We start from the raw sequence: 16,161 nt of genomic DNA, 5'->3' as shown, positions 1-16,161 counted from the left end.
TAATCCTCATCACACTTTGCTGTTATGTTGCTCATCTTCCCCCTGACAGAAAGCTTCATGAGGCCAGGGACTGGGTCGATCTTATTCACTGCTCTGTGTGTAATGCCTGACCCTTGGTTGGGATGTAATAAGTGTTGACTGCACAACATTGAGTTGACAGAACTTTGTAAACTCTACAAAGACCATTAATGTGCTGCTGGACTCAAAGCTGGGAAGTGCCTCAGCCCTCCCCTCTCCTCCCCACACTGCCTTTCCCTCTCCCCCTGCCTCTCCCCCTCCCCCTATTTGCTATTGTAATACTTGAAATACTTTGTAATATGTGGTATGGAAAAATGACAGTCATCATGCTTGTTTTTCAAAATTTCTTCTGCTGTTCTTTCACATTCTTTCCTCTAGCTAAATTTGAGAATTATTTTGTCAAGACCCCACCAACTGATTTTAACTGGAATGAGATTAAATGTTTGGCATAATTGGGAGTATCTTGTTTCTTAACAACAGTAAGTCTTCCTATCCAAGATCATCTCTCTCTAATTTTTCAAGTCTTTTTATGTGTCTTCAGTGAGATGTTATAGTTTCATTCATTTCGGTCCACTGTGTTTTCTATCTGGCCACTACTGGTATATAAGTGAGCTATTAATTTTGTCTGTCTGGGTACTGGCCCCTTTATGGTACTCACTTATTAAACCTTACACTTTTGGTTCGTTATCTGGAGCATATCCAGGTAAGGTATCATTTTTCTCCACCTCTTTACTATTTCTCCCTCTCATTTCTTGCCTCTATTGACAGTAACATCCAGAAAAATGTTGAGAGCCTGATATTGCCTCCTTTCCTCTTTCCTTTTTGTTTTTTCCCCACTTGATGTTTCACCGTTCTGAAAAGATTGGTGCTGGTCCCACTTTTTATAGAGATATTCTTCATTGTAGGAAGAAAATATTATTCTGTTCCTATTTTATTGAGGTTTTTTTCCCTCAAGAAATGGACTTTGAATTTTTTTCAAAGGCCTTTTAGTGTCTAGCAAGAGAATCAAATGGTTTTTCTTTTTTGACTGCCTTTGACTTGCATATGATTAATTATAGATTTCCTAACAGTTAGTCATTGAAACATATTATACTTGGTCACAGTATGTTCTTTTATTGGGTTGGCCGAAAAGGTCGTGAGGTTTTCCTGTAACATCTTATGGAAGATAATACATCTTACCCAATAATGCCATGCTAGGTTTGATTTGCTAATATTTTTATGTGGGTATTTGTTTTTTGTGGTTTTTTAATTTAATTTTTATTTTATATTGGAGTATAGTTGATTTACAAGGTTGTGTTAGTTTCAGGTGTACAGCTAAGTGATTCAGTTACACATATACATACATCCATTCTTTTTCAGATTCTTTTCCCATATAGGTTATTACAGAAATGGAGTAGAGTTCCCTGTGCTTGCTATACAGTAGGTCCCTGTTGATTATCTATTTTACATATAGTAGTATGTACATGTTAATCCCAAACTCCTGATTTATTCCTCCCCCCCCCCCACATTTCCTCCTGCCCACAACCACAGGTCTGCATTCAAAGTCTGTGAGTCTGTTTCTGTTTTGCAAATAAGTTCATTTGTATCATTTTTTCTTGGATTCCACATTTCTAAGTCTGTGAGTCTGTTTCTGTTTTGCAAATAAGTTCATCTGTATCTTTTTTTTTAAATTCCACATGTAAGTGGTATCATATGATATTTGTCTTTCTCGGACTTATTCGCTTAGCATAATGATCTCTAGGTCTATCAATTTTTTCTTACTTTTTATTTTATATTGGAGTATACTTGATTAACAGTGTTGTGTTAGTTTCAGGTGTACAGCAAAGTGATTCAGTTATACATATACATGTATCTATTCTTTTTCAAATTATTTTCCCATTTAGGTTATTACAGAAAATTGTGTAGAGTTCCCTGTGCTATACAGTAGATCCTTGTTGATTATCTGTTTTATACATAGTAGTGCGTATATGTCAATCCCAGACTCTGAATTTATCCCTCCCCCCAACCTTTACCCTTTGGTAACCATAAATTTGTTTTCTAAGTCTGTGAGACTTTCTATCTTGTAAATAAGTTCATTTGTATCATTTTTATAGATTCCTCATATAAGTGATATTATATGATATTTGTCTTTCTCTGTGTGACTTGCTTCACTTAGGATGATAATCTCCAGGTCCATCCATGTTGCTGCAAGTGGCATTATTTCATTCTTTTTAATGGCTGAGTAATATTCCATTATATAAATGTACCACATCTTCTTTTTTTTTTTTTTTTTTTTTGCGGTACGCGGGCCTCTCGCTGCTGTGGCCTCTCCCGTTGCAGAGCACAGGCTCCGGACGCGCAGGCTCAGCGGCCACAGCTCACGGGCCCCGCCGCTCCGCGGCATGTGGGATCCTCCCGGACCGGGGCACGAACCCGCGTCCCCTGCATCGGGAGGCAGACTCCCAACCACTGCGCCACCAGGGAAGCCCATACCACATCTTCTTTAACCATTCATCTGTCAGTGGACATTTACATTGCTTACATGTCTTGGCTATTGTATACAGTGCTTCAGTGAACATCAGGGTGCACATATCCTTCCGAATCATGTTTTTCTCTGGATATATGCCCAGGAGTGAGATGGCTGGATCATATGGTAACTCTATTTTTAGTTTTTTAAGGAACCTCCTTACTGTTCTCTATAGTGGTTGTACCAGTTTACCTTCCCACCAACAGTGTAGGGGAGGGTTCCCTTTTCTCCACACCCTCTCCAGCATTTATTGTTTGTAGACTTTGTGATGATGGCCATTCTGACTGGTGGGAGGTGATATATCATTGTAGTTTTGGTTTGCATTTCTCTAATAATTAACAATGTTGAGCATCTTTTCATGTGCCTCTTGGCCATCTGTATCTTTTCTTTGGAGAAATATCTATTTAGGTTTTCTGCCCAATTTTTGATTGGGTCGTTTGTTTTTTTAATATTGAGCTGCATGAGCTGTTTGTAACTTTTGGATATTAATCCCTTGTTAATCATGTCATTTGCAAATATTTTCTCCCATTCTGTGGGTTGTCTTTTCATTTTGTTTATAGTTTCCTTTGCTGTGCAAAAGCTTCTGAGTTTAATTAGGTCACACTTGTTTATTTCTGTTTTTATTTCCATTACTCCAGGAGACGGCTTGAAAACGATATGGCTGCAATTTATGTCAAAAAGTGTTCTGCCTATGTATTCTCTAGGAGTTTTATAGTATCCAGTCTTACATTTAGGTCTTTAATCCATTTTGAATGTATTGTTGTGTATGGTGTTAAAGAATGTTCTAATTTCATCTTTTTACATGTAGCTATCTAGTTTTCCCAGCACCGTTTGTTGAAGAGACAGTCTTTCCTCCATTGTATAGTATTTCCTTCTTTGTCATAGACTAATTGACCGTAGGTGCATGGGTTTATTTCTGGGCTTTCTGTTCTGTTCCATTGAGCTGTACTTCTGTTTTTGTGCCAGTACCATATTATTTTGACGACTGTAACTTTGTAGTATAGTCTGAAGTCAAGGAGCCTTATTCCTCTAGCTCCATTTTTCTTTCTCAAGATTGCTTTGGCTATTCGGGATCTTTAGTGTCTCCATACTAATTTTAAGATTTTTTGTTCTAGTTCTGTGAAAAATGGCATTGGTAATTTGATAGGGATTGCATTGAATCTGTAGATTGCCTTGCTTAGTATAGTCATTTTTACAATACTGACTCTTCTAATCCAAGAACATGGTATATCTCTCCACCTGTTTGTGTCATCTTCGATTTCTTTCATCAGCATCTTATAGTTTTCAGAGTACAGGGCTTTTGTCACCTTAGGTAGGTTTATTCCTAGGTATTTTATTCTTTTTGATGCAATGGTAAATGGGAGTGTTTCTTTAATTTCTCTTTCTGATCTTTCATTGTTCGTTTATAGGAATGCAAGAGGTTTCTGTGTATTAATTTTGCATCCTGCAACTTTATCAAATTCATTGATGAGCTCTAGTAGTTTTCTGGTAGCATCCTTAGGATTTTGTATGTATCGTATCATGTCATCTGCAGTGAGAGTTTTACTTCTTTTCTAATTAGAATTCCTTTTATTTCTTTTTCTTCTCTGATTGCCATGCCTAGAACTTCAACACCTATGTTGAATAAAAGTGGTGACAGTGGACATCTTTGTCTGTTCCTGATCTTAGAGGAAATGCTTTTAGCTTTTCACTGATGAGAATGATGTTAGCTGTGGGTTTGTCATATATGGCCTTTATTATGCTGAAATATGTTCCCTCTATGCACACTTTATGGAGAGTTTTTATCGTAAATGGGTGTTGAATTTTGTCAAAAGCTTTTTCTGCATCTATTGAGACAATCATGTGGTTTTTATTCTTCAATTTGTTGATGTGGTGTATCACACTGATTTGTGGATATTGAAAAATCCTTGCATCCCTGTAATAAAACCCACTTTATCATGGTATATGATCCTTTTAATGTATTGTTGGATTTGGATTGCTAGTATTCTGTTGAGGATTTTTGTGTCTATGTTGATCAGTGATATTGGCCTGTAATTTTTGTTTTTTGGTATCTTTGTCTGGTTTTGGTAACAGGGTGATGGTGACCTCACAGAATGAGTTTGAGAGTGTTCCTTCCTCTGTGATTTTTTGGAATAGTTTCAGAAAGATAAGTGTTAACTCTTCTCTAAAGAGTTTGATAGAATTCCCCTGTGAAACCATCTGGTCCTGGACATTTGTTTGTTGGGAGTTTTTTAATCACAGTTTCAATTTCAGGACTTGTGATTGGTCTGTTCATATTTTCTATTTCTTCCTGGTTCAGTCTTGGGAGATTGTACCTTTCTAAGAATTTGTCCATTTCTTCCTTAGTATTTCTGTCATGTCCATTGTAACTTCTCCTTTTTCATTTCTAGTTTTATTGATTTGAGCCCTCTCCCTGTTTTTCTTGATGAGTCTGGCTAAAGGTTTGTCAGTTTTGTTTATCTTTTCCAAGAACCAGCTTTTAGTTTCATTGATCTTTTCTATTGTTTTCCTTGCCTCTGTTTCATTTATTTCTACTGTGATCTTTATGATTTTTTTCTTTCTACTAACTTTGGGTTTTGTTTGTTCTTCTTTCTCTAGTTGCTTTAGGTGTAAGGTTAGGTTGTTTATTTGGGATTTTTCTTGTTTCCTGAGGTAAGATTGCATTGCTATAAACTTCAGTCTTAGAACTGCTTTTGCCACGTCCCATAGGTTTTGGATCATTGTGCTCTCATTTTCGTTTGCCTCTAGGTATTTTTTAATTTCCTCTTTGATTTCTTCAGTGATCCATTGGTTGTTTAGTAACATATTGTTTAGCTTCCACATGTTTATGTTTGTTTTTCTTGTAGTTGATTTCTAATTTCATAGCATTGTGGTCAGAAAAGATGCTTGATATAATTTCAATTTTCTTAAATTTACTGAGGCTTGCTTCTTGGTTCAGCATGTGATCAATCCTGGAGAATGTTTCATGTGCACCTGAGAAGAACGTGTATTCTGCTGCTTTTGGATGGAATGCTCTGTAAAAATCAATTAAGTCCATCTGTTCTAACGTGTCATTTAAGGCCTGTGTTTCCTCATTGATCTTCTGTCTGGATGATCTGTCCATTGATGAAAGTGGGGTGTTAAAGTCCCTCACTACTATTGTGTTACTGTCAATTTCTTCTTTTATGACTGTTAGTATTTGCCTTATATATTGGGGTGCTCCTTGTTGGGTACATATATATTTACAATTGTTATATATTCTTCTTGAATTGATCTGTTGATCATTATGTAGTGTCCTTCTTTGTCTCTTGTAACAGTTTTCATTTTAAAGTCTATTTTGTCTGATATGAGTATTGCTACTCCAGCTTTCTTTTGATTTCCATTTACATGGAATACGTTTTTCCATCCCCTCACTTTCAGTTTGTATGTGTCCCTAGATCTGAAGTGGGTCTCTTGTATGCAGCAATATATACGGGCCTTGTTTGTGTATCCATTTAACCAGTCTGTGTCTTTTGGTTGGAGCATTTAATCCATTTACGTTTAAGGTGATCACCAATATATGTGTTCTTAGAGCCATTTTGTTAATTTTTTTGGATATCTTTTTGAAGGACTTTTTCCTTCCCTTCCTCTTTGTTCTGTTCTCTTGGGATTTGACGACTATCTTTAGTGTTGTGTTTGGACTACTTTTTGGTTTTTTGTATGTATCTAATGTAGATTTTTGGTTTGTGGTTCCCATAAGGTTTTGATATAGCAGTCTATACATATACAAGATTATTTTAAGTTGTTGGTCTCTTAATCTCCAATGCATTTCCAGTATCCTGCATTTGTACTCGCCTTTTCTCACAATTTCTGGTTTTGATATCATATTTGTGTGCAGATGATTTCCTTCCTTTACTATATGTTTGACTTTACTGGTGAGCTTTCTCATTTCTTGTTTCTAGTGTGTCCTTTTCCTTTCAGCCTAAGAAGTTCCTTTAGCATTTGTTGCAAAGCTGGGCTGGTGGTGCTGAACTCTCTTAGCTTTTGCTTATCTGTATAGGTTTTCATTTCTCTGTCGAATTTGAATGAGAGCCTTTCTGGGTAGAGTATTCTTGGCTGTAAGTTTTTCCCTTTCATCATTTTAAATATATCGTGCCACTCCCTTCTGGCCTGCAGAGTTTCTGCTGAAAAATCAGCTGATAACCTTGTGGGAATTCCCTTGTATGTTATTTGTTGCTTTTTCCTTGTTGATTTTTTTTTTTGGGGGGGATACACGGGCCTCACACTGTTGTGGCCTCTCCCGTTGTGGAGCACAGGCTCCGGACGCACAGGCTCAGCGGCCATGGCTTATGGGCCCAGCCACTCCACAGCATGTGGGATCTTCCCGGACCGGGGCACGAACCCGTGTCCCCTGCATCGGCAGGCGGACTCTCAACCACTGCGCCACCAGGGAAGCCCTTCCTTGTTGATTTTAATATTTTTTCTTTGTCTTTAATTTTTGTCAATTACTATGTGTCTTGGTGTGTTACTCCTTGGTTTTATCCTGCCTGGGACTCTCTGCACTTCCTGGACTTGGATGACTGTTTCCTTTCCCATGTTAGGGATATTTTCAGCTGTTATCTCTTCGAATATTTTCTCAGGTCCTTTCTCTCTCTTCTCCTTCTGGGACCTCTATAAGGTGAATGTTGGTGCATTTAATGTTGTCCCAGAGGTCTCTTAGATTGTCCTCATTTCTTTTCATTCTTTTTTCTTTATTCTGTCCCACAGTAATGATTTCCACCATTCTGTCTTCCAGCTCACTTACCATTCTTCTGCCTCATTTACTCTGCTATTGATTCCTTCTAGTGTATTTTTCATTTCAGTTATTGTGTTGTTCATCTCTGTTTGTTTGTTCTTTAGATCTTCTAGCTCTTTGTTAAACATTTCCTGTATCTTCTCAGTCTGTGCCTCCATTCTTTTTCTGAGATCTTGGGTCATCTTTACTATTATTACTCTGAATTCTTTTTTTCATGCAGATTGTGTATCTCCACCTCACTTAGTTGTTCTTCTGGGTTTTTATTTTGTTCCTTCGTCTGGGACATATTCCTCTGCCATCTCATTTTGTCTAAATTTCTATGTTTGTGGTCGCCTTTCCACAGGCTGCAGGATCATAGTTCTTCTTGTTTCTGATGTCTGCCCCCCAGTAGGTGAGGTTGGTCCTGCTGCTTGTGCAGGCTTCCTGGTGGGAAGGACTGTTGCCTGCCCTCTGGTGGGTGGAGCTGGGTTTTGTCCCTCTCTTGGGCAGGGCCGTGTCAAGTGTTGTATTTAGAGGCAGCTGTAAGCTCAGTACAACTTTAGGAAGCCTGTCTGCTGATGGGTGGGGCTGGATTCCCACCCTGCCGGTTGTTTGGCCAGAAGCATCCCACAGTGGAGTCTGCAGGCTGCGGGGTGGCCCCAGGTCTCATTGCCAAAATGGAGAGCTCACACTGATCAGTATTCTGAGCCCTCCACCGCCAGTGTCCTTGCCCCCACAGTGAGCCATAGCCAACTCCTGCCTCCCCATGAGACCCTCCAAAACCCTCAGGTAGGTCTAGCCCAGGCTTCTATGGAGTCACTGCTTTGTGCTGGGTCCCAGTGCATGTGAAGTCTTGTGTGCATCCTCCAATAGTGGAGTCTTTGTTTCCCCCAGTCCTGTGGAGCTCCTGCACTCAAGCCCTACTGGCCTTCAAAGTCAAATGCTCTGGGGGTTCCTCCTTCTGATGCCAGACCCTCAGGATGGGGAGCCTAACATGGGGCTCAGAACTCTCACTCCTGTGGGGGAACCTCTGTGATATAATTATTTTCCAGTTTGTGTGTCACCCACCGGCAGGTATGGAATTTGATTATATCGCAAAAGCTCCCCTCCTACTGTCTCTTTGTGGCTTCTTCTTTGTCTTTGGATGTAAAATATCTTTTTTTGGTAGGTTCCAGTCTTTTTTGTCAATGGATGTTCAACAGTTAGTTGTGATTTTGGTGTTTTTGTGAGAGGAGGTGAGCACAAGTCCTTCTACTCTACCATCTTGTCCAGAATCCTGATATGCTAATATTTTACTTGGGATTTTGGTATATCTAGTACTGAGTGAGTTAGGTCTGTAATCATCTATTTTGTGCTCTCTTTGGCAGGTTTCTGTGGCCAGGTTATACAGCTTCATTATAAAATTTGGGACATCTTCTCTGCTGTATGCTGTAGGAATTATCTGTTCCTGAAATGTACAAAAGAACTTCCCTATGAAACTAATCAGGGTTCTTTGGGGGTTAGTAGCGCCTTTTTAAAAACAGCTTTATGAACTTTCTTTGTAAAGGAACCGGTGGGTGACATAGGTGTGCCGAGACACCATGAATTGAAGAAAAAAAAAGAAAAACCTGAATAGGTTACCAGAGTAATTCAAGGTAAACTACAAATAAAGGATAATTGAGACAGCAGAGAAAAAGAAAACAAAACAGCTTTACAGGGGTATAATTTATATACAAAAAAACTGCACATATTTAATCTATACAATTTGATGAATTTGTACACGTATACGCCTAGGATACCACCACCACAATCAAGGTAACAGACATACCCATCACCTCCACTTTGTTTTTCTTTTTTGTTCGTTTTTGTGGTGAGAACACTTAACATGAGATCTACTCTCTTAATAGATATTTACGTGCACAACATAATATTGCTGATTAAAGGCCCTATATTGTATAACAGATCTCTAGAACTTATTCACTGCATAACTGAAAAGTAGTGCTTTAAAATGTTTTAAATGCTCTCTTCTTGATTCCATGTCAATACTTTAAAGTTTCCTTTTAAGTGATTCATTTCATTGAGCGCTTCATGTTTATTACCTATAATTGACCAAAGTACTTCCATATTTTTTAATCTCCTCTGTGTTCTTTATATTTTTCATTAAACAAACTTGCCAGAAATTTGGCTACTTTATTCATTTTCACGAACATCCAGGTCTCAGATTTATCAGTTCCACTCTTTTTTGGCAAATTGATTCATTCCTTTCTGCTTCTATCTCTATTGATTCTTCCCTCACCTTCTTTAAGTTTACTCTGTGGTTGCTTGGCAGGCCTGTATAAATAAATGGGGATCTAGCAGGAGCCCAAGGTTATTCACTCCCAGGTCCTGGCCTCCCACATTCTAGAACCCGGGCTGCTCTACCTCCTTCTCCAACTCCCCACCAGTCCAGTGTTCCTAGGTCCCCCGTCTCTATCTCTGTACTTTTGAATCATAGCCTCTTGAAAAAAACTCTGCTGTCTCTTCAACTTGAACCCCATTCCTCTCTTTACCAAATTCAGGGTATAGGAAGTTTTCCTAGATAAATTACTATTTCTTCCTTCTTTGAACCAGGGGGAATCAGAGAAGAGAGATCCACGTCTGTGTTCTAAGCAGTCCTCCAGATATGCCTTAGCTAGAGCCCCTTTTACTTCATCGATCCCAAGTGGCCTGACCCGTGACAGGGACCTTCTCCCACACCCCGGGACTCTCCCCCAGAACTGCAAACAAAGAGAAACCAAGGAAATGACTCAGATTTTATTATTGTTTGGTCTGTGTGTGGTTAGTCATGGGTGCCTCTGAGCTCATGTTATGGAAACAGCTCTGGCCACTCTGAAGGTGGGTTTGTGCCCTTTGCCAGCTATCCATTTGGCTTTGTCCTTGGACCCCTACTTTGCCCCATAGGTCAACCAGAGGAAAGACTTGAAACTCAGGCTAAGTTGATCAGATTATTACCAGCCTCCTGGGTTTTGACAGGACCTGCAGCATCTGTTTCTCACAATAAGGTAATAGAATTTTTCTTTTGTCCTCAGCCTACCCAAGCACAGATCACTAGAAATCTTCACGTTCTAGGATCAACATTATCACTTCCTTCTATATATGCGTCAATTTGTTCCACCTCTAGTCCCAAGAAAAATCTCTCTCGTAACACAGTGGGTCACTTTCTTTTCTTTTTTTTTTTTTAAGTTATTTTTTTTTAATATTTATTTAGGCTGTGCTGGGTCTTCATTGCGGCACGCGGGATTTGCGTCGTGGCATGCGGGATCTTTCAGTTGTAGCATGCGGACTCAGTTGCGGCATGTGGACTTCTTAGTTGCAGCATGCAAACTCTTAGTTGCAGCATGCATGCAGGATCTAGTTCCCCGACCAGGGATCGAACCCAGACCCCCTGCATTGGGAGCGCAGAGTTTTACCCACAGGACCACCAGGAAAGTTGCCCTGGGTCACTTTCTTTTATCGGACAATAGGAGTGTCCAGATAACTCTGGGAAAATGTAGTTGCTGGCTTCAAGGCAAAGAATGCATCTCCCAACTTTCCAAAAGGTGTATGATGTGGTTTTTGTTATTGTTGTTGTTTAGTTTACTATCCAGGTGCCTTTACAGAAGCTCTCATAAACCCTTTTTGGAAGTATGTAGAGAAACATGCATGAATAAGTAAGAGCCCCCAATTCCACTGAAAATGATAATTATTTTATTTCCTGGGCCCAGAGCAAGGGGTAGGAGGGAAGATCCTCCAGACAGTCCTCACTCCTTCCTGCCCTACAGACAGCCCATGTAGGAAAGGCCAGAGGGTAGAGGGTACTGATGCTCATCTGATGAGTGGGCCTGGTCACATCCCCAGCCCTGAAATTGACTGCCGGGACCCATGGGTGGGTCAGGAGCCAAGGAGGGCACACTTGCCTCTCACGCCTGTTCCGGGGATGAGAAGTGGAAAAATAAAAATGACCCACTGGAAAACCAATGGTCTTCCCTAGAGCAGTAATTAGGAGCCCTGCCAGTCAGTGCCCATAAGTACTTTGTGAAGCACTTCCTTGCAAGAAATTAAGCCCCTGTCCAGTGGCTTTCCGATAAGAGAAATAATATATCTGAATTTTATTCATTCAGAAGTAAGTTTTGGCAGTTGTTGCTCTTTACGTGTAGCAGCTGAACAGCCGTAAATATTTGGATTGTCTCTCTGATCATATTTAGAATAATGATGAACGCCATGAATTACAGCGTACAAAGCCTGACATGTTTATTGTCAGCAATCCATTTTATAGCCCTTTCTTTTAGGGCTTGCAAGCTGGTTACAAAGAGAACTCCAGAGTTGTCTCTCGGTTCAGCCCTCTGGGCAGGGTCTCAGAGTTGGACCACAGGCCTGAGGCAGGGGAAGGCCTTTTCTCACCAGCACTAACTCTCACCCACAGTGCCACCCGTCATCCGTGTCTATCCAGAGACCCAGGCACAGGAACCCGGAGTGGCAGCTAGCCTGAGATGTCACGCAGAGGGCATTCCTATGCCCAGAATCACTTGGCTAAAAAATGGCATGGATGTCTCAACCCAGATGTCGAAACAGCTTTCCCTTTTAGGTAAGAGCTCCGCTCGGTGTCTCTGTGCCATTTTTCCCATCAAGTTCAAGCTGACGCTCTCCCCAGGAATGGAAATGAGAGGAGTGATTTGTTTCTAAGTCAGACGTTCGGGGAGCAAACAGATGTTTCCCTGCTCTCTGGACTCACACCGATCTTTGTGAGCACAATGATGAGACGCTGTCAATCAGGTCCCAGGTCACCTGCAGTTCATTTCTGCTGTTCCAGCCCTTCCTGGGCGTATATCAGGGTACTGGCTGCCCTCAGCCCTGCTGAGGGGCTGTGCTTTTAACCTCAACACTCTCAATAGAAGGGAGAAGGGAGGAAGGATGGAGGTCCCAGCTGAACAGGCCGCCCTGAGCACTGTCCCTCCTACAGCCAATGGGAGCGAACTCCACATCGGCAGTGTTCGGTATGAAGACACAGGGGCGTATACCTGCATTGCCAAAAATGAAGTGGGCGTGGACGAAGATATTTCCTCCCTCTTCATCGAAGACTCGGCTAGAAAGACCCGTGAGTCCACGCGTGCCTTTGAGCTCCTCACTGAGCTGGTTGGGGGATGCTGGGTGGCAAGGGCCACAGCCACCAATCATGAGCCCCTGGAGACAGGGGTAAACCTCATATCCTTCTGTGCTCAAAGCTGGGGACAGAGGGTGGCCAGAGGTGGGTAGACCTTCCCTGTAAGCCTAGACAACTCTGGAGGCATAGACAGGGAAACTCTCTGGACAGCAGACAGAACCCAGGACCACAAGGAAGCTCGCATATCATATCCCCAGTTCTGCCTCCTACTTGCTCTGTCCGTCATCCACAAAAGTGTTCATGCTAACCGCGCACCAGCTGCTGCTGCCCATCCACGGCCCAGGAACTGGCCTGTGCACTCACACATCTGTCTTTACTCCAGGGATTGTTGCCCACCAGGGGCGCTAAGCAGGCTCTCCCTCGTAGCTACTGCTCCCCAAGAGACCCTGCAAGGTTGATTTCATGGATATGGGTGTTGGACATGGTCTCTTTCCCTTGATCAGAGGCTCTAAGCTGAGTCTTTATCATCAAGGGAGAAAATCAGAAGTATTGCAGATGGTCTTCCTAGGGAGGATCCTAGCAGAAAACCAGCCTGCTCCTGGAAATAGTCCAGGAGGTCTGGGAGAGACGTTGCTTGCTCTTTATCATCCACAGAAGAGGAGAGTCCCATTAGCTTCTGTGATCCTGGAACCTGATTCATTAGGAACCAAAAGGGTCCTGAGCCCTGGAAGCATTTGTCCACGTCCAGCGTCCCCCCTCAGTATTGCTGGGGCCATGAGTGGTGCAGGTTCTAAACATGATGGACTAGATACCAGTATGTTTATGAACTGAATCACTACAAGGAAGGTTCTGAAGTTGCTTTCTTCTTTTTTTTCCTTCCCTCCATCACATTCCTGCTTTCACCGCTCTCTGATGCTGCAGTTGCAAACATTCTATGGCGAGAAGAAGGTACCAAGCTTTCTTATTCTGTGTCGTGCCTGTGATCACGTGTGTTCATGGTTCCATAACAGGCCATCTTTCCATAAGCCAACAGCTTTTCCAGACATCAAGCAGTCCCCACAGGTGGGGTCCACGGGCCAAATCAGATGGGAGCGGGGAAGTCCATGTCAAAATCAAGTGGCCCACTTGAGGCAGATTTAAACTTAATTAGTGCCTTTAACGGACATTAGACGATTAGAATTTTTAAAACGAAAGTTTCCATTTAAAGCAATTTTGAAACCTCCACTGAAGCCAGCTTCTTGGCAGGGGTCCTGGTCAGAGCTGGGCCTTAAACTTTTTTCCAGTAACTGATACTGGTGTTGGGGTTTAGTGTGTACTTTGAGGAAATGCCAAATAAAAAAGCTACCATGATTTCTGTAAATGTATGTTTACATGTATATTTCTAAATGAATGGGTTTTTAAATTTTGTATCTAACAATCTGTAGATATTAGGTTGGGCCATACAAAATTGCCATTTTTGTATATCAAAAATGGTCTGATAACATGGCTCCAAAAATAGCGGGCACATGTGGGCGCTGGGTTAACGAGCCCGAGTCACTCTGTGGGGTGTACGTGCATTCGTGGACCCCAACCCTACCTATGAACCCCTACACCAGAGAGTCCAAATCCCCTGAGGTAACTTATTCTCCAGCTAGGTGGACAGAGGGACAGTATGAGAAGCAGCAGAAAGCACCATGCAATTTCGGGGCTAAGCACTAAATTTCCTCCTTTAAAACCCGTCATATTTCCTCATATTTTTTCCTTAAGAACTTCCATGTTACCTACAGTCTAGCATATGCACGCATACACGCACTCAGAGTAATTTCCTGAATGTCAGGCGCAAATGCTCACACAGTAAGTCTGGGAGCAAAACAAAGGCAGAGGCCGGAAAATGAGGGATTGCTGCCAATGGGCTTGAGGAATCCTCAGGAGGAAAGTCAGAGCGGCAGTTGCTAATCATGGACAGTGGTCCCTTGACGCCGCCTGAACTTAGTCCCTAGGCCACAGTGCACACAGAGAGCTTTGACTCTGTGTCTTTAAAACGTGTTTTCTAAGGGGTGTTTCCAAATTTCAAAAGTGGAGGCCTGCAGAGAATGCAGGAGGCCCTGGAAAGTGTTAAATGCAGCTCTGGAGGCCCAAAGGCCAACTTAAGACCCACAGCTGCCTCGGGGCTTTAGGCTGGCTGGTGCTGCGCTAATATTGGACAACCCAGCAGCGAACAAACTCCATCACGCCTGGACAGCTAGCTGCTCACACCCCTCCCTGCTCAAACTCCAGGCCTGGAGGTAGGGAAATACAGAAGCAAAAGCAAAGAAGCCAGCAGGGCCCCAGGGCGCTGTCAGCTCTCAATAGGAACAGTGAAATGATGGGTGCGCAGAAGCAGAGAAAGCTCCTGTGTGCCCCCTTGGTCAAGCTAATCACGAGCAGAACCTTCCAGGGGCTGGCTCGTGAGGCCAGCTCTCTGGAAGTCAGTTATTTGTGGAGCAAGGCCTTGTTGAGCCTCACATTGCACTGTCGACTGTGACAAGGCCCGGTGCTCAGCCTGCAGTGTAACCACAGCTGCAAAGCCCACGTGGGCTCTACTAAGCTTTCCATCTCATGTGGGTTCTTCCAGCTACTGATTTTCCAAAAACCTTGGGAGGCTATTGCGGGGTCTGTGGTCTTACAGGGACTTTGACCCCCTCTGGCCCCTACAGGTTTGAGTGAGAGAAGCGTGCCCAGGTGAGAGTGTACAGAAGAGAAAGTCCTCCTGGAGACAGGATAGACTGGGGTCAGAGCGAATGTGTGCTACCTAGCCCACTCCAAACAGTGGGCGGCCGTGTAGGAGGCGCTGGCCTGCTTCGTCTGGCTCTCAGGACAGGCTGCCCAGCACCCCAGGATTCCCACGGGGACTTATGCAGTGCTCCTAGGTGCTCCCAGTTTCTGAGAGGCTGGTGTCTAGCTGTCTTTAGTGGCAGGAGCCCTCCTGCCCGGAGCCCCTCTCAGCACAGAACCAGAGGCAGGTGAGGCTGTGTCACACAGTCAGGTACCTCTGTCCACACTGGGAACCACAGGCTCTGGTGAAAATGACCTGCAGAGCCCCTGAAAGCAAGTGGAACGGTGATTCCTATTTGCCTGTTTCACTGTTTTCTAACTCACTAAAAACTTACCCAGCTAGTCAGTTAAGTCAGTACACTGGTTTTCTCAGCATGACTGGAAAGAGAGAATTTTCCACATCGCTAATTCTCTTAGAATTCATAGCAATCTTTTCAATGTTTTACCTTCAGATGAAATGAAGGGAAGGAGGAAGGGGAGGGGAGAAAGAGGGAGAACTCTAGACCTTACCCACCCTTGTGCCATGTGGACCTTTTATGGAGAGCAGGGTGAAGGGACAGAGCCCAGGGCTGGGGCTCGGGGTCTAACCCCCGCTTGGGCAGAAAGGCACATGGTCTCAACCAAGCCCCTCCCCATCTTGGACCTCAGGTTCTTTGTCTTTAAAATAAGGAGGCTGAACTAACTTGTCCCCAAGGCCCCTTCTCTGCTGGTCTAAGGAGATTTCTCCCCAGACAGTCCTGGGCTGGGATGGGGGTGCAGGCAGGTGGCCGAACCAGGCTGTGGGCTCCGTCGCCTGGCCTGGGGCTGCTGTAGGGAAACTGGTAGGGCAGATGTTGGAGCAAACTGTCTTGAAGGAAGGGCCTCGGGCACAGACAGGCCCGGTTTGGACAAAGGAATACCAGCCACAGCTTGCTTAGGCCCTCACATCCCAGGTAGCGGCACTGTACGTAAATGTGTTTAAAAAAAATAAAAGCCTTTGCTTTTTTGGCATCACCTGATCCTTTCTGATTTGAC

At 43.0% G+C, this 16,161-nt stretch overlaps 1 protein-coding gene across 3 annotated transcripts in view; it reads left to right on the top strand.

The window, feature by feature from the left end:
- Positions 1-16,161, top strand: part of FSTL4 (follistatin like 4) — a 440,571-nt gene that overhangs the window by 398,704 nt on the left and 25,706 nt on the right. For all 3 annotated transcript variants that reach the window (XM_029215752.1, XM_029215751.1, XM_029215753.1), the window contains 2 exons: positions 11,677-11,838; positions 12,214-12,348. In XM_029215752.1, the coding sequence (XP_029071585.1) occupies positions 11,677-11,838; positions 12,214-12,348 (297 nt within the window). The remainder of the gene's footprint in view (positions 1-11,676; positions 11,839-12,213; positions 12,349-16,161) is intronic.

This window comes from Monodon monoceros, unplaced genomic scaffold (assembly GCF_005190385.1).
Source record: "Monodon monoceros isolate NGI ecotype Baffin Bay Population unplaced genomic scaffold, NGI_Narwhal_1 Super_Scaffold_12, whole genome shotgun sequence".
Lineage (NCBI taxonomy): Eukaryota > Metazoa > Chordata > Mammalia > Artiodactyla > Monodontidae > Monodon > Monodon monoceros.
This window is presented reverse-complemented; position numbering and strand designations above follow the sequence as displayed.